At 44.2% G+C, this 19,167-nt stretch overlaps 1 protein-coding gene across 3 annotated transcripts in view; it reads right to left on the reverse strand.

The window, feature by feature from the left end:
- Window positions 1-18,767, reverse strand: part of IRS2 (insulin receptor substrate 2) — a 28,695-nt gene extending 9,928 nt beyond the window's left edge. Inside the window, exons 1-2 of one of the 3 annotated variants that reach the window (XM_030949168.1) lie at window positions 14,772-18,767; window positions 9,601-12,843 (exon numbers count right to left, since the gene is read on the reverse strand). In XM_030949168.1, the coding sequence (XP_030805028.1) occupies window positions 12,722-12,843; window positions 14,772-18,267 (3,618 nt within the window). In that variant the 5' untranslated portion in view covers window positions 18,268-18,767 and the 3' untranslated portion in view covers window positions 9,601-12,721. Of the gene's footprint in view, window positions 1-9,600; window positions 13,532-14,771 lie in introns of those variants that run through there. The other 2 variants (XM_030949150.1, XM_030949159.1) reach the window with 2 other exon arrangements.
- Between the last annotated feature and the right edge of the window lie 400 nt (window positions 18,768-19,167).

Here is a 19,167-nt window from a genome sequence, read left to right on the forward strand (position 1 = left end):
ATCAAACCAAAATGATGTCTCAAAAAATGATACTTGGATTTGTTATTTACAAATGTTTTTCTATTCTCCTTTGCATGAAATGCTTTGCTAAGAAATGACAGAAAAAATTTAAAAATATTTTTATGTTGCATTTTTAAAACAAATATGGGCATCTGTAACTTCTTATTCTGACTTTAATCCAGAGATGAATTAGCATTTCTTTCTGTAGTTGACATGGATTTCATTGCATAAAGAAGTTGGTATTATATTAAGACATGAAAGGAAAATATGTATTTTTGTCATACGGAAATGATAAATATCATCTATATATCACTCCCAGAGGCTAACTAATACTTTGCTGGAAAGCAGAGGCAAAAAGCTTAGTGAGCTGTTTAGAAAAGTAATTTAGGTGGTTAAATCTTCTAAGAACACCAGTTTTGAAACTGGATGCTGGTCAGAAAATAATTTCTGAAAGCAGAAAGCATATAATTATGTCCTCTTTCTTACCCATATTTTACTTTCTTTCTCAAGCAAGAAACACAGATTATACTAAATGAAAGCAATTGTTGCCAGCTCCATTGGATGCACCTTGAATCCTCCCCATCTAATAGCTTACTGCAAAGACAGTGAAGCAAGCCCAGAATGATTTGCTCTGCAAGATCAAGCAGATACTAAAGCTCTGCATTTTTAAGAAAAGCAAGGTGAATGCAAAGCACCAAGTTTACCCACCCTCAGGAACAAGAATACGCCAGACATGCAATCAATCTCAGTTTAGAAAACAGCACTTAGTCCATAATTTTTTTCAGCCATGAGACTGCAGTAGAAAATATCACCTCCCTCAAGAAGAAACAAGCAAAAAACCAAAAAAAACACCCAATCTGTTAAAGTATGAAAAATACTATGCTCTCAGAGTACAGTGTGCTTTCACAGCACTTTTCTCAAAGCTTCAAAAGGATTTCTTTAAAAAGATCCAAAAAATTAGTGTCAATTACTTGCAACATTACTAGTTCCAGTGCAAGATACACTTTTGTCTGTAATTATAAGAGCTCTCAGTAAGTATTTACAGAAACAGAGGTGTACTCTACTGTTTCACCAGGTTTTTCCTCCTCTCTCAAGTGCTCTTACACAGGTGTCCTTTATTTGTTTTATGGCTCCCCATATTTGCTGCCAGCAAATATATTTATAAGCAACCAATTACACTCAATTTTCTAAGAAAGGCTCACTAGTACCAATATAGCATTTTTTAAAAATACATTTTACTTACAGCAATATGTCTGACCACACAACTATACAGCTGACACTCACATCTTTTTGAAATTTTATTATGCTGCCAGGACTGTTTCTATAAAACAGATTAAAACCCATCTTTGTCACTTAAGATGAAACACTTTAGAGATTGGCTCTAGTCCCACGATGCTTAGCAGAGAATTTCCCTAAATTTCAAGGAGGCTTTCCAGCACATCAAGACCTGCATGCATTTTCTCCTACTGCCAACATCCCAGCTCTTTAAAGCTGCTTAGGACATCTCTAGTAGGTGTGATGAACACTCCAGGATATCATATTAAGGAACTATGACTTCCTGTAGGATACAATGCAGTAGCTGAGACTTTATAAAGCTATGATGCTGTTCTAGAACAACAAAGATCACAGGCACTGTCAGGAGAAATGCTTTGCAGAACACCAGTAACTTCCCCCAAGGCATCTGCCTGCACCTTTGAAGCCCAAGTTTGGCTGCAAGTGCCAAAGCCATGATACTGCTGCATAAATCACATATTGTGATTGACCAGGAAATATATTGAAAAGTGTTCAGTCAACAGTGCAGAAGCTGCACAGCTAGAGAGAACACAAATCCCTTTTAATTTCACATTTACTGAACAAGTACAATATATCATCAACTAACTAAAGTACAGTCCAGGTCAAGTAAGAATATATAACTATGTTAGCTGATCCACATACAAATATCAGTCTTATTTCAAGTCTTTCTGCTTAAAATAAGACACTCCACAGCAGGGCTGATCTTGCAAGCTGCAGATCTCTGGAAGTTAGATGCTCCATTTATGCCAAGCATATAGGCTCCCTGTATGATCAAGGGAGGTGGTTTTGTGCCCATCTCCAATCTCAAGAGGCTTTGACCAGCCTCTTCAATACTGAAAAGGCACCTGTCTCCTGTCTTCCATAAGTATTCCACTACTTATGGGAGACAGATCCTTCTCTGAAGAGGAGTCTTTTGGTAGGCTCCTAAGGTGCAAATGTGGGCATTACACAGTTATTACTACAGTTCTGCATGAAGTGCAACAGCACTGGCTAGATTAAAAACAACCACCATATACTTAGAAATCTAAATCAGGAACACAGACCCTTAGGACATACAGGAGACATTTGAGTTGCAATCTGCAACACAGAAGACATGAAGCACCTTCACTTGTGACACATACATGAAGGTCCCTTAAGACTCTCATGTCCTGGGGTTAACCTATAGCCTCCCCCTTTTTAATTAGAGCCATGTCCATCAGACCAAAACAGGATCCCAGCACAGCTGAATTTCACAAAACCTATTAAGAAAAACACAGATAAATTGCCTCCTCTGGAATATCCTCCCTCAGCTTGCAAATAATCCCATCCCGTCTGGGCTAAACAATCCGACCAAAACATTTCTACAGCAAACACAAGCTGCTTGTTTACAACAAGGAAAAAAAATCAAGCAACCAAGCAACCTGAGGCAATAATAAAAGATACAGCAATTTTGGGTGTCTTTCCCTTTGATGCCTCCGCCTTTCCAACAATCATCATCAAAAAAACAAAATTCAGATTCAATCTAATTTGAGACAATGGACCACAGATACACTGTGTATAGAGCAGAAATAAGTCTTGGACAAAATCATATAACCATGCCCACAAAAGATATAGGAAATAAACCCAGCATGAACAGGCTTCTCTATATCAAAGCTTTTCAACTTACAGTACAAAATACTCTGTGGACTGTATTAGAGGTCCTTATTTCCAGTAGCTATTTTTAGCTAAAATACCTTGAAAAATTAATTGAAGAAATTAATTATTACTATTCCAGAAAGACTATTATGTGGTTATAAATGGCCAAAAAAATGACCTAAGACAAAGAGGAGAAATGGTTCTGAGCTTGCCTATTAATAGCTCATCACTACTACAAAAAATCTTGGAAACCTCTGTCAAATTAAAAGTACCAAATTCCAGAAGCAGGGAAGTTAAAGAATATTGTCACCATATACACCAAGAAAAACATACCTACTAGGAAAAAAACCCCCATGATTCAATGAAGAAACAGAATTTCAAACTTAAAAGACAGATGGTAAGGCTATTCGTTCCAACCATTACAGTCATAACCACTGTATACTATATTTTCACTTATTTTCAATGCTTTTCCTAAACTAAATCAGAATTTACATGAGTTCCTATTGCTCCTAAATTAATTTAAAATTACTAAATATAAGACAACAGGTTTTTATGTATTAAGCACAAACACAGCTAATTCTTACCTGGAGTAAGAAAACAATGTGTATCTAATGCAAATAATGAGTTAATGTATTTTGAGACATACTAAAATGTTTGACTATGGAATCAAAACTAAGCTCTTACTCAGGTACACACACACATCCCAGCTATACTACTGAATAAGATAAACCACTTCACAGCCCAATAAAACAATGGGTTTACATGGTAAAAAAATTAAATTAAGATTGCAAAAAAATTAACATATGGATTCAATAAAAGACTTCTTTGTCCACTGTTTTGACACCTTCAGCAGAACTTAATAAAACTTTGTCTTCAGAGTAGAATGAAGCATCAGCTACTCAGGTAATCCAAAGAAAACTAATCGGAAAATCCCTCAAGAAGACAGGCAAAAAATGAGTGCCTGATAAAAGGGTTAAGACACCTGGCTAAAGACAGGATACACAAAATTCATTCCAGTAGGGGTGGAGAGTTTAAAGTTGTCTCTTATGCATCACTTCTCAAAATAACTCACAATTTCCTACGAACATGTTCTGAAGTCCCAGCACCTCTTCTTTGTTATTGTTATAAACCCTTCATTCTGTTTCTCCTGTGCCTTATTAAGGATACTTGTGAAAGCAGAAAGCATATAATTATGTCCTCTTTCTTACCCATATTTTACTTTCTTTCTCAAGCAAGAAACACAGATTATACTGAATGAATGCAATTGTTGCCAGCTCCACTGGATGCACCTTGAATCCTCCCCATCTAATAGCTTACTGCAAAGAAAGTGATCAGGATACAGCATAAGCTGCACTAATTCAGTGCTATTTCTCAGCAAAGTAGAGTAGAATACTTTAGCAAAGTAAGTGGAATACCAGCCCAAATCTACTTGACACAAAAAACCATGGAAATAACTCCCAGTATGTGTTTTTAAAACAGTAATGCTAAAATGTTGTTACCCTGTAAAAGTGACAACAGCCCATCTATGAGAACACAGAAAATTGAAAACATGAGGAGAAAACAAGTGAGAGAAATAGAAAATACTGCAGCATTTTCTCTTAATGTGAAAACATAGCATCCATGTGGCCAGTATGGCAAGTTAAAGCTTGCCATGTTCATGACTGATGAAGCAGACTCAAGACTTAAGGAGTAATTTCAGACTCAGAAGACTCTCTAAATGACCCCTCACAACAACTCCATCAAACTGCAGCCTGGCATCCCAACACCCCACACAGCTCATCCACAGCACAGTCCGGCTCTCTCTGCATTCCAGCACACCAGTTCCACTGTGCTCACTCAAGCTGCAAGATCATCTAAGCTTTTGTTTCAACTTCCTCACAGTGTCAAGTGCACATGTACTAAAATAAATGTCCATCAATTTACTTCCTGAGGGCTGAATATGACTTCCACTAAAAATCAATAATATTTCACTACTATCAAGTTCTGATTTTTTTTTTTTTGTAACAGATACACTATCTCATGCTACCCCATCTTACAAACCTTTTGGTTTACTGTCCCTTGAATATTCACACTAACAGCAGGAAGGAGTAGTATGAGGGAAAAGAGGACCTAAACTAGAAATCACTTTCACTGCTGAAATACATCAGAGCAATTGTAGCTGGAAATCATCCTTTGGCTAACATTCAACATCCAATTATTATCAATTTATTTATTTATTTAGAGCTCACACAATTTACCATTTATACGAAAATACACCATTCAAGGTTAAAGTTAAAAGCTCATTTTTACTGAATTTTCATTTGACATTTGAAGATTAAAACAGAACCATATAATAAGCCACCTTTCTGTAGATAGCCAAAAGAAAGCAAGATTATCCTAGCACTCATTAGAGCGTGCTAAGAGTTTCTCTGGTATTTGTGAGAGTAAGTACTAGACTATTTGGATTGTAAAACAGTAAGTACTAACAGTTTTAAGTTTATGGCCAATTCTTTCAAGTATTCTGTGCATCAGGGTCATATACATAAATATATATACTTATTCCTAATGTTCGTCCACATAGTTAATTTTCTATAACTATTGTTAAAGTCATGAGCACTAATTCTGCAACTTCAACATTCAGAAAATAATGTAACTTTGTAGGGTTACACAAGACTGACTCGAAAGCCAAACATAAATGTTTGAAGTTTTATGCTAGATTAAAACTAATCGTAAACAGTTTTTAATTGACTTTTCATAGCTCACAAACAACTTGCATGGCAATTACCTAGACAAATCTTTATTGTTTATGTAGAGGATTGTTACAATGAAAGTGTAATTTTTCCTTTTGCTATGTTAAAGGGGTGGTATTATTACAGTTCTATTTCATTAATTTTGGTAGAACTAATTGCTCAGGAACGAAAGCTGTTGTAGAAGATGCAAGTCCAGCCTCCTATAAACTTTACCAAACGTTTATGATGTAAAAACTAATGATGTTACAACACAACTGAGTGCAACTGACTTCCAGGAGAACTCAAACTCCACCTTCCAGTTCCAAATCTCATTATTCCATCACAAGAAGTCTTTTTTAGGTATAAGTGAAAATTTTGGTTAGACACATCACCTGATGTGTCTGAAATTGCCTGATTTTGGTTTGCCTTTTCAAGTAAACTAAAAACAACTCAAAGGAGTTTTTGAGAAAAAATCACTACCAGAGGAACTAGCAAAAAGACTGCATAAAAAATTCACTCCATAACTTCTCAGTAATTCAAGCATGGGAGAGGCCATAGTATTTGAAGCTGTCAATTTGGTGACGTAAAAGTTTTGCATTAACTAGAAAACTGACAAACATCCATTTGTCAATTCTACTCTTACTCTTTTAAATAATGCTAAAATGCAACATTACCAGTTGTTGCCAGTGAGTTTCTATAGCCTAAATTATCTCTGTCAGTGAAGGCAGATTAAACAAAAAACATTATTGTTTTCTTGTTCTTGAGCAACTATACAACACCACTGACTTCTACATAAGAGTTAAACCTAAACCAGCCCCAAAAGATTGTCTATGTCTTGTTCAATGAATATCATGACTTCTGGTGAGAAAAAGCCTAGATTCAAAGCAAAACCAAACCAAATAAAGAAAAAAAATCACAAACAAGCAAACAAACAAAAACAAACAAACAAAACCAAACACCAAACCAACCCAATCCAAAATAGAAAAAAAAGTCTTCATAATTCTGATTCCCAACCTTGACTTGACAATGCCACTCAATTTAATGAGGTAGACATGACTGTCATAAACACTTTTTAAAATTATATACTGCCTCAGTGGACACAATGCAAGAAACTAATCAAAACCAGCTTAGATCTTATTTCATTGACATGATTTTCCCACTGTTATTGGAATGATTTATTGATTTGTCTTTGACTGAAGAGAATCAAAGTCCTCTGCCTCAAGTTGCACTTACAGTGGTGTTTCTTAGTCTACTTTAACATACCTGTGAAACACATTTGGCAATTGAAACTCAACAGAACACTGAGTTTTATATCACGGCACATATCAAACAAGTTTTACTAAAGCATCACTTGGAAAAAGCTTGGAAAATTCTGCAAAGTGCTCTACTGTTTCTAAGAAACTTCTGCTGTTTGTGATTTTCAGCAAATTTGCTATTTTGGCATCACACTAGAGCCCCAGTGCCTTCATTTCTGACCCCTTCAAACAAAAACAAGCTGCTCAACAATGTCTAATCCGTGCGTCATGTAATCCTGCTTAATACCCTACAAACTCTGGGTAATATTTGGGTAGTTTTTAAATTTAGCAAAGAACATCCTGGCCTAGTTCAAAGATACCCTTGCCTTGGGTAGTGTCCCCTAGAAACATCACCCACACTTGTTCCAAAGAAGAAAAGCAAATGCACACATAGGCGTAAGAGAAATGAACAAAAAATGAAAAAAGAGACTGTGGTCTAATGTCATAATGAAAACACATACAATTACAAATCAAATTATTGAAATAGGAATGCATTATGCAAACACCAAGCACACCACTCAAACAGAGAGACATTCTGACTTTCCAGGAGTGCTCATGGCCCCATGTAGCAGCCAAGCGCTCCATGCTCACAGCGAGGACAGCCAGCGCCGCAGAGGACAGACACAGCCCTGCAATCACCAACTCTGAGCCACTGACACATGGCACTGCCAGAGAAAATCCCTTCTTTGAGACACCGCCTACTTTTTGAAGCATCATTATCTTACAAGTGGCTCATGCTACAAACACTACCAAAGAGATCTAAACTAGGTCCTGAGATAATTCTTCAGCATACTGTCCTGCCTGTCCTACCTAAGATCTCTCAGAGCCTCACTGAAGGACAAATATGTTCCTACTTTGTTTAGGCTGTCAGGCAGACAGTCTCCAATCACTAGCCTCTTGTCAACAGTGATGCTGGGGTAGATTACTACTGTGTAGTGCTTGTAATGGCAGGTGCATGGCCCTGGGGCTGCCATCTGCCAGGAAGGAAGTGTTCTCCTCTAGGATGCTGAAGAGATTGACAAATAATGTAAACAAAACACTGAATCATTCCTAATCTATGCAATAAAGCTATTACATTACTCTTCAGCAGTGTAGATGTCACCATCAGAGGTGGGGGCTTAGATTTGTGGCTTGAATTGTTTTTTCCTAATTATTTTTGTGATTGATTTACTGAGATAAAAAACACACACTGAAATAACTTTTGTTTAACTGAGACGGGCAATTCTGGATTTGAAAATAAACAAAAAAACCACCCTAGCATCAAGTATGTTTTTTTTGGAAAGTAACTCCCCACTGTTCACTTGTAGCAAGCCTCTTTCCAGAGAGTATTTGCCTGCACTGTGAGCAAGAACTTGTTTTCTTTTAAATTACTATTTTTGATACAGCTGTACACAAATTGGGGTCATCATCACTGACAAAAACAATTAAGAATGTTCCGAAGTATTTTTTAAAGCAAAAATAGTAACAGAACTCCAAGTATTGTCCTTGGTCTTTTAAATTAATTTCTAAAGGGATTTCTTATAATCAGATTGAAAATCTTTCCTAAACAGTCCTGGTTTAGTATCCAATTTGTCACCTGAGCTACCAAGCAATAGCATAACTCCATGGAAATAAGCAGGCACTTGCCTATTCTCCAGGAAAGTTACTCATTACTGTTTAACTGGCTACACAGAGATTACAACCTACTGCTGTCTTTGAGCCAGCCTCAAAGATTACTGGACGTGTTAGCACTTTAACACACTAAGAAATACTTTCAAGTGGCCCTCTGTAAAGATCTAAGCAATCTTCGCATTGGTTTTTCTATGGTTTTTATCAGGCTTGTAATACCCAAGTTTTAAAAGCTTGTGTTAACTACAGACACAACCCTACAACTAAGGGATTCATTCTACGTGTATTAGTGTAGAAACTGAAAATACAATCTGAACCCGTAATCCTGGCTTCCTCCAAAGCTGACAGAGATGAAGTGGAAAGTGCATGCTACTTTATAGCTCGCATTTAAAAGACAATGGGAGCCACCTTTGCTGGTTCTGTTTACTGCTGCTGGCTCTCCAGAGCCCTGGCAGACTGACTAATCCAAGAAACACACATGCTAGATAGCTAAAGGCAGTTGACACAAACACAAGTGCAAAAAAAAACAAAAAACCCAAAACAAAACAACAACAAAACAAACAAGTTTTCCTTTGAAAACTCTGCTGCAGGAGAGCCAGTGTTTTCAACAACCAGCAGCAATGGGACTATTGAGCTGAACTTGGCTTTTCAAAGCTGCCACTCTTGACCCCCTACATTCATATACACAAAACATTAAAAATAACTACATGGCAGACAACAGACACAAAGAAAACATATCTGAACTTTGAAGGTCACTACACCATCTTCTGAAAACTCAAGGCATAATACTGATTTCCATGAATACGCAGATCACTTCAAAGCAAATATTGTAAGAAACTACGAAAAACCCCAGAGAGTTGTGAAACTTTCAAAATTACACATCCTAATTTAACAAATCAGTCAACATCTACACTTTAAATTGCTATTACACATTGTGTATCAACTTAATGTTAAATTTCCACAAGATTTGCTGTATCATGACTAACACAATGAACACAGACACAAAGAACAAAAACATATGGACAACCAGTATAAAAAGTATACTATATTTCAACAAATTCAGAAGAAAAAAAGCCACAGATACAACCATTTTTTTAGATGTTTATTACTTTAAAAAGAAACATATTAATAGTGCTTTTAGAGGAAAAACTTATAGACAGAAAATACCTGAATGCAATTATGCTGCCATTAAACTGCTGAATAGGGAGGGAAGTTAGATTCCATACAGTAACTGGCTAAATTTTTCAGTGGATGCTTGCTGTGTTTCAGCTTATAAACCACTTCAGCATTCCAGTGTAATTAACACTACTTAAAAATAAGAGTAAACCAAGTGTAAAGAAACCCATGTTAGTCACCCTTTAAAAACAAAAAACAAAAACAAAAAAAAACCAACAAAAACAAACCAACCCCACCATATAAAACAAGCCCTAATACTCCTTCTGCTCAAACACTCCTTTATTCTTCTTACTTAATTACAAACGTTAGTCTCTGTAGCTATCTTGAAAGAAATCAAGTAATCAGAAGCAATCATCAACCTAAGCATTTCCTCTGCCTTGAGCCATGACTGTACTGGTTCATTTTAGAACAAACCCACCATTCAATTTGGTCTATAACAATTTGTCTTAAATGACTGAAAGTAACCATGACATTCTTCCTATGAGCAGTATAGCTAAACATAATTTAAAGTATAAAGCAAAAAAAAGCCTAATAGATGTCTTGATATTCTGTCTGTTTGTAACAAGCTGACACCCATATAATCAACATAATTTAAAGTATTTAAAGCTTCATTTAATCCTAGATAATTTCAGTTTACATTTTGTGTTTCATGAGTGTTACTGATAGGTTCAGATCCAACCATTTTGGTTTGGACACCTTCAAAGCATCATCTGAAAGACCATAAGTGAATTTCGAGATGTTTAAAAGAAAACCTCAAATTTTTAATTCTAAGTGTGAGTTAAAAATTCAAGCTATGTAAGTTATAAAAAGTAGCTCAGTTCTTTCTGCTGTTAGTTTGATGTTCTCACAGAACTTAGCAGTAAGTGAAACTAATACAACGGATTTATTTTAAAAAGACTTTAAAAGATGTATAAATTTCTAACACAGCATATAGTTCTTCTAATAGTTTCAAGAATTTATTTTAAAATAAGCATTAATTTTGTTAAAGAGACAAGTATTCTCATGTTGCTCTGAGAACCAAAACTTGTTGGCATATGAAGAGGAGGTCAAAAAAACAACTTAATAATACAATTCATCGTGTAAAGTAATCCCAAAGAAAAAGGAAACAAAGTTTGTGTCTTCCACAATCTAAAACACCATTAGAAAGACAGAGAAAGAGATTTCTTAAGATAGGCTTTTTTATTTAGGTGCAACCATAAAACCCTCACAAAACTGAAAGCTAATTGACAAGGCAAGTGCAAGGGGAAGATCATTATTATAAAATCACCTTATTAAGATGTTAAGCAGCTGTATTACAGATGATGACTTCTTCAAACAAATCAAGGCAAAAGAAACTGACAGAGGAGGGAAAGAACCCTCAAGGTTTTTTGCATTATTACATATAGTACCTGTTCAATTTTAGAAAACTAGGCCAACTACTAGAAACATGTACAAGTTGAAACTACAGAGCACTCTGTGAATGGAAAAGAAAACAAAATTAAAGATAACCCATTCTGGTGATTTAGATTAAGGAAAATACCCTATTATTCACCCACTAAATTTAATGGTAATCTTAATTAAGAATTCCAGGACTACACACAAAGGGTAAAATCTTAACCCCACTGAAACAGAAACAAAACTCCTATCTGACTTTGACTTCAGAACTAAGATCCACCATAAGAAGTCACATCATTGTTGATTGTAATCTGTCATAAATATACTGGAACAAATAATTCACACTTTATGAGAAAGATGAGTGTAAACATTTCCATAAATAATGATATCCATTCACAGTCCATGTTTCTAAGCAATAAAACAGTCACAGTTTAAGAATAAAGGCTAGTTATTAGCAAGTAACAAGTTTTAACCCACCAATAACAGTATTCGTTTATTTACATATCAGATGAAGGCAATTGTTTCTCCAACTCCTAAATATTTGCACATTTTTAGAACACAGTAGAACTAAACGAAGTGATATTTCAAGCAACATTTTAACTGTTCTGTTTTGATAGCAGCTGTGGATGCACTCCTTACTCTAGCCATGACAGGATAATATGGACAGAGACTTCCAAAAGCAAAGCACTCCCTACAGCAGAGGCAAGTTACTGATAGCAGAGAAGTACACTACACATGGAATCCAGCCACCTTTAAACTATACAAATAATTTTCTTTAAAGCATTTATCCACATGAAAATATAACTACTGCTACAGACCTTAAGAAAGAAGTAAAACTGATTTTTAACATTTTGTATTTTGCACAAATCAAAATCAAAGAATAACTCAGTGCATGGTTTTTTACATGTCTTTGCACAAATCAAAATACTAATTTTCTGAGAAGGTAATTACAAGGAGCTTGTTTGTAAACTCAAGAGTTTTCTGTTCTAAATATTAAACAGAAATGGATTCTCCATTTCAAAATGACTGCAAACCACTCTTGAAGTAAAACATCTCACTTTTCTAATGTAGTTACAAACAAAGTTGAAAAAAGTGCAAACTAAACAAACAATGCTGATTATATAAGCTCTCTCTTGTGCAAATCAACAATTTCTACAGAATTATATTTTCTCAAATCTACCCAAAATACTACTGTTGAAGTAATCTTTTCTATGCACAAAATACAGTTTTCTTTAAACAGAATATGTTTCTCAGTAAAACAAAATTCTCAGTAGTCTCCCAAATCACAATGTTTGAAACTCAAATACATTAGCAAAACTCTGGGTGACCTTTTTAAGCACTGGCAGAAGACCTTGCATGAACAAACTTTAGTGTGAAATCCCAATGAAAACCAAAAGGGAAACTAGGAAATTTGCAGAAGTTTATTATTTGATTAAACTTAAACCAATGAAGTCCTCGATGATGTATTTCTCCTTCCCCAAGCTGTGACTTTCCCAGATTGGCTGCCACAAGTGCAATTAACCTGATGCCCCGGTTTTGGTACCCACCCCACTGTCGGCTGAGGATGCTGGTGGTGTGAGGTTCTTCCTTACTACCTGGACCTGACTCTGGTTCCATCCATCCATCCCTGCATCCCGTACCTCTCAGTGCACCCTACAGGCTGGCACCCTTCTCAGGGAAGCGAGGTGCTGGAGAAGACAGCCCACCTCCTACAGATAGGGTCAATCCCAACGAGCCTCCCCGCACCACTCCTCCATGTGATCTGCGTTTAGAAGCTTACGGGAAAGAGGAAAAACAAACACACATGCAGATTAAATATTAAAATAAAGACAAGCCTATAACCGTCCTTGGACAAACACACGCAGCAGCAGCAGCACTGAGCCCTCTCCGCTGTAAAACCACATTAACACGGCTGCGTTCTCTGCATTATCCTTTTGTTTACAGGCTGGGAAGGACAGCGCTCGTTTCCCTCGCCTCATCTGACCGCCGCCGCTCCCATTCCCGCGCCGGGTTTTCCCGGTCACCGGTGCCGCCCCCTCCCCCCTCAGGGTCAGCAGCTCGGGGAATGCTGTGGAAACAGCTCTTTCCCAACACCGGGCTTCATCTGCAATCGGGGCTGTAGGTGGCTCAAGACAAGCTCCTCGTTTCTGCGAAAAATCCGTTTGCAAAGCAAAGGGGCGTGATGGTCTGCTGGCGCCCGGGACCCCAGGCCGGGCAAGGAGAGCGGGGGCTGCAGCATCCGCACCGGGCTCGGGCAAGCTGCAAGGATCCTGAAAGCGACCCCAGCAAAACTAAACGCAAGAGACAAATAAGGCTCGGCCCTCAACCCTTCCAGTCATTCAGAATAAGCCTTCATCTTTTCAAACTCTGCCACTGCATTCAACAATCCTCTCGTCTTAATTAGGTTCAAAGCTTGCTCTGCAAACGGTGGGATCTGTCATCTTTTCCATCTTCCTGTACTTCCTATCAAAAGAGAAAATATTTTCTTCTTCAAAATCAACTAGCTACTAAGGAAACACAAGGAAAAAACCCCTGCAAGTGGCTCTTACAAGCTTTTGCTGGTCACTTGTTATGGATGCCTCTGTCAGCACTGTGAACAGAGAAGCAATACCTACTCTCTTCCAAGCAGCTACTACATGGCCAGTCATCTCCCCCAGCTATACCCATGAACACATATTACAGCTATCTAGGCATAAGGGTTTGACTACCATGTCTTGCATAAATCCAAGAGCATCCTTACAAGTGTCTCATTATTAACTTTTCCTCCTCGACAGATTGGCTGCTCTGCGCCCTCCTCAACCAGCCCCCAGTTCTGTACAAACTCCCACTCACTGACAGAGGGTGGAGTTCTATTTCAGGGAAGAAGGAAGGGTATTTGTTTCGTTCTTTTTTTTCTCAGCATAACCAGCACCTAATTAAAGGAATAGCTACATACTGTAAACCGAAATTCCCTCTCACTTAAGTTTCAGATTTCTTCAGTTTAACACCCAACATTTGCAATCCACGAGCCATCAACTGGAACACTGTTACACACCAACACAGGCTGGGCCCTTAAGTGAAATGTGCAATACAGCATACAACAGCTCAAGCATACAGTGACTTCTGGAAAGAATTACCATTTTTAAAATTCACATTCGATGCTCACTATGATTTACTGTTAAACTTTTGCAAGAGATGAGGTATTTCAAAACCATGATATTAAATTTATCCTTCTCAATTTGATATTCCAGACCTTCTCACTAGAGAGCCACGGATTGTTTCCATAATTTGATGTCCTCAGTCAAACAATGCTGGTTTTAATTCAATCATTTTACATTTTTAAATAGTATTTAGAAGTTGCATTAACATAAACTATTTAGGTCACATTTTCCAAACACTTTCCAAAATCTTACTTAAGGAAACTCTGAATGCAGCCCAAACATTGAAACTGTGTAAACAGCAGCTTCTCGTGGGTACCCAGAAGTATAAACACATAACAACAGCACAGTAGTACTGAAACATGAATAAATATCCCAAAATTAAACCTTTTTCCTCATACAAAGAGCCACCAAGTTCCTCCAAGACTCCTTACTGCAGGACATGTAAAAAGGGATAAAAGTGATTTCTAAGGAAGTGAAGAGGGATACACAACAACACACAACCTTGTGATGGTAAACACAAAGCACAAACACACACAGCAGGCACTGTCAATGTAGCTACTCACCTTTCACAGCACTGGCTTCTTTCAGGTTGTGAGACAGAAAGTCTATGCTGGCATAGGTGCTCATCTCTACTCCATTGATGCCCCCATTCAGGAGGTGCCTAGCTTTCAACCTGGATTTGTCACAGTTTGCCAAGGACCCATCCACCACATCAATGGCGATGTAGTTGAGGCCATTCTGGAAGCCAGCCGAGGTCTCCCGGCACATGGGACTGCTACCCTGCTCCTCCTCCAGGCCTTCGCTTTTCCTGAGGGACACGTTCTCCACCGAGGCTGAGTTGTGTCGTTTGGGGTTGTGTGCAAAGGAGGGGGACACTGGGGTCACAGTGGTGGTGGAGGAGAAAGTTTCTGAGCTGTGCCTCCTCCGCCCCTGGGGATCTGCCCGGATTACTTTGGCCCCCCGATTCGGGTCTGGGGGAGGGCTGGAGAGAATGAAAGCCTCCACCCCAGAGAGGGTGAGCCTCTTCACGCCAGACGTGGGGCTGGTGACCCGGGCACTTTCTGGTTTCTGAACAATGGGTTGAGGTGGGGTGGTGGCCATGCCAAAGGTCATCTCGGTGTAGTCGCCACCATCCGATGGGCTGGACGAACAATCTATCCCCACAGCCGCCTTCAGGTAGCGCCCGTTGGGCTGGCTGGTGCTGGAGGAAGAACCTGGAGAGAGAGCCTCCAAGGAGCCCACTGAGACTGTGCCCGACTGGGAGGGTGACTGTGACCCGAAGTCAATGTTCATGTAGTCAGAGAGAGGGGAGCGCCTCTGCCCCGTGCCTGAGCCCAGGGAGGAGGCTGGGCTGTCAGCAGGCAGCGAGGGGGGAGAATAGACGGCAGCATCCCCAAAGTCAATGTTGATGTATTCACCGGGGCTCTTGGGCTCCGGCGGCAGAGGGTGCTCATTCATGCTGGGCAGCACCGTCCGCAAGGTCTCCAAAGAGAGGCGGCTGGGCCGGGCCACCCGCTGGCACCGCTGGCTAAGGAAGCTCTCGGTCCGGCTGTGCCGCAGGGGCGAAGGCACCGTGTGGCTGGAGGGGGCGAAGGTGCCTGCTCCACACACCGCCTCCTCAGGGATCATCCTCCCCGGGGAGTTCATGAAGACGTACTGGTCGCTGTCCTTTGCCAAGCCCTGGCTCTTGTAGGAGCGGGGTAGGGAGCTGTATGAATAGCAGCTGGGCTTTGGGGGCTCACTGGACCCATGCCCCGAAGGGGCAAAAAAGAAGTCCGGGGGGGTCAGGGAGGGAGCTTGGGGCCCATTCTGGGGGTCCCGAGGGGACATATTGATATAGTCGCCGTTACTCAGCCTTCCGTCTGAGCTCTCCATGGACAACTTGGAGCCGCACCACATCCGCATGTACCCGCTATCGTCAGGGGAGCTCTCCCCAGGCGAGCTGGTCTTGTAGCTGCTCCCGTTCCCCGGGGACCCGCTACCCACCCCTGCCCGGGGCTGCAGGATCTGCTTGGGGGCAGACACACTGGTGGGGCTCATGGGCATGTAATCATCGCTGCCCCGGCTTCCCTGCCCTAAGGCTGCGGCCACACCGGGGGTCATGGGCATGTAGCCGTCATCATCTCCCCCTCCTCCCCCCACTGCCGGCGGGCCCAGATTGGTGCTGCTGCTGCCGGAGCTGCGGTGAGAACCGATCTCGATGTCCCCGTAGTCCTCCGGGTAGGGGGTGTAGGTCACTTTGGGGGAAGCCCCGGCTGGGCAGGAGGAGAAGAGGCGGCCGGCGCTGCCGGCGAAGGTGGCGCGCATCAGCGTGTACTCGTCGAGGGAGGCGGAGGAGACCTGCGGCGCGGCGGCTCGCTGCCGGCACGGCGTGGTCAGGGAGTAGGTCCGCTTCCGATGGCACCTGTCGCTGGCAGCGTCGGGACAGGGCCGGTAGCAGAGGCGGCCACTCGGGGGCCGCTCCATCGCCATGTAGCCGTAGAGGTCGGTGCCGCCCCCCGGGTCCCGCACTGGGGGGGTCTCGGCCACCGACTCGGGGGTGTTGCTGCGGTTGCTGGCAGTGGAGGAGGAGGAGAAGGGCCGGAGGTCGCCGCCTGGGCTGGAGCCGTACTCATCGAAGGACATAAAGCCGGCGTCGCTGGGGGAGCCGGACATGGAGGCGCTGCCGCTGGACGGGCGCTGCGGGTGATGCGGGTGGGCAGGCTCGGAGCCGAGACCGCTACTGGAGGAGAGGCTGATGGGGCTGGTGGCGGAGGGGGGCGAGTGGGAGGCGGGCATGGACATGGAACGGCTGCTCTGCAGCCCGCCGCCACCACCGCCGGCCAGCACCGGGAGCAGCTTCCCCGTCTGCCGCCCTCCGCCGCCGCTGAGCGTGTGCGAGCGGCTCAGGGGGGTCCGCACAGGGCCCGGGCTCATAGGGCTGCCGGCCGCGGAGCCCACCCGGCAGCCGTCGCCCTCGCTGGCAGTTCTCACCCGGCACGGCGTGCACTTGGTGCTGGCGCCGGCGGCGAGGCTGTCAGTGCGGGAACGGCGGAGGAGGCCGGTCTGGCTGGGAGGCAGGTTGACCAGGTGGTGGTGCCGGCGACCGGGCACGGTGATGGGATGGGTGGCGGAGGCGCCGCTGCCGCCGGGCCCGCCGGCCCCCCCGGAGGAAGAGGAGGAGGAGGACTGGCTCTTGCTGCGGGGCCGGAACTCGGACAGCTCCTTCAGCGCCTTCATGGCCTCCAGGATGGTCTCGTGGATGTTCTGGGCCACCACCGAGTCGTCCGCTTGCATCCAGAGCTCGCCGGGGCCGGTGGCGGCCGAGCGCCCCACCTCGATGAAGAAGAAGCTGTCGGAGTGGCCGCAGCGGCGGATGTTCATCAGCTGCAGCGTGACCGAGGGCAGCTCGCAATTGAGGCGCACGAACCCAATGGTGCGGGCCGAGAGGCAGAGCCGGTGGACGCCGGTGAGGTTTTTACTCTGACCCAAGCCCTTGGGCTTCAGCGTCACCTGCCAGACCTCTCGGTAGGCAGCAGTGGCCGGCGCGATCAGCCCGTAGTTAAGGTCTTCGCCGGCCGCGGCCAGGGAGGCGGCGGCCGCGCCGCAGGAGGCGGAGAAGGGGGAGGCGAGGTGGCGGTAGGGGGACCCCTGGCAGGCCGCCTTGCCCTCGTTGAGCAGGTCGGTGAGAGCCCTGTACCAGCCCTCCTGCTCCTGCTCGTTCTCGGCCGCGACAGCGAAGTACTCGTCCTTGGTGTAGAGGGCGATGAGGTACTTGTGCTTGGCGTCCGCCCGCTTGTTGATGTTGAGGCAGGAGTCCAGGGCGATCACCCGCTTGGGCGCCCCAGACTTGTTCCTCCATTTCTTCTCGCTCTCGTAGTACTCCAGCCGGGCGCCCCCCGCCTCCTCCCCGCCGCCGCCCGGGCCGCGCAGCACGAAGAAGCGCTTGTGGCCGTGCTTCTGCTTGCGCAGGTACCCGCACTTCCTGACGCCCTGGTTGTTGTTGTTGTTGTTGTTCAGGTTGGGGCCGGGCGGGGAGCTCAGGGGGGGCAGCAGCCCCAGCACGGCAGGGCTCGCCATCCCCAGCCCCGCGGCGGGAGCGCCGCCCGGCTCCTCTCGCTTCTGTCGCCGACGCTGAGCGGATCCAGAGCCCGAGCGCCGCGGCGGAAAAAAAAAAAAAAAAAAAAGAAAAAGGAAGGACGGAGAGAAGCAGGTAAAATAAAGTTATTCCTTCGTAGAAGAGCGCAGTGCTCGGAGCCGCAGCGGGATCCTCCGCTGTCACCTCTAGGCAGCGGGTGCTGCTGGCGGCCGCCCGGCGTCCTCCCCGGCTCGAGTACCGGCGACGCCGCTAAGGCTCCCCGACCGCCGCTGCTGCCGCTGGTGCTGCCGGCGCCGGCGGGAGTTTCGCCGTAAGTAACACATCGCGCACCGAGTGCCCCAACTAAAGAGCAAAACAACACGTGACCGCCGCCTCACCGAGGCGCTCACACACCGAGACGGGGCGGGGCGCCGCCGCCGCCGGCACCGCCCCGCATTGGCCGCCGGGCAGCGCGAAGGACGGCCGCAGCCCTCAATGGAGCGGCGGGGCGGGCTCTCGGCAGCGAGGCGGCGCGACGCCGTTGGGCGGTGGGAACCTCGCCCCCCCGCCCCCTTCCCGCCCCTCCGCGTTCCCGCCCCCAGCCTCCGGCCCCCCTCGGGTGCAGCGCGCCCCGTCGCTGTCGCCGCTGCCCTCAGCGTACACAGCGCGGAACGTGCTGGGGGCGCGGGCACGGCGGGGAGATCCGGCACACCCGGCGAGCCCCGGTGCTGGCCCTCGCCGTCCCTCGGGACACGGCGGGGCGCCGGCGGAGCTCGCCGAGGCCATATCAGGTGCTGCGGACCCGCCGGGCGGAGCTTCCGGCCGTGCGTGAGCGCCGGGCGCCCCCCGCACGCCCCCGCACACACGCGCGAGTGCGTCAGCCCTGCCCGCACACGCGCGGC

The sequence above is a fragment of the Camarhynchus parvulus genome, chromosome 1 (assembly GCF_901933205.1).
Source record: "Camarhynchus parvulus chromosome 1, STF_HiC, whole genome shotgun sequence".
In the NCBI taxonomy this organism is placed as follows: domain Eukaryota; kingdom Metazoa; phylum Chordata; class Aves; order Passeriformes; family Thraupidae; genus Camarhynchus; species Camarhynchus parvulus.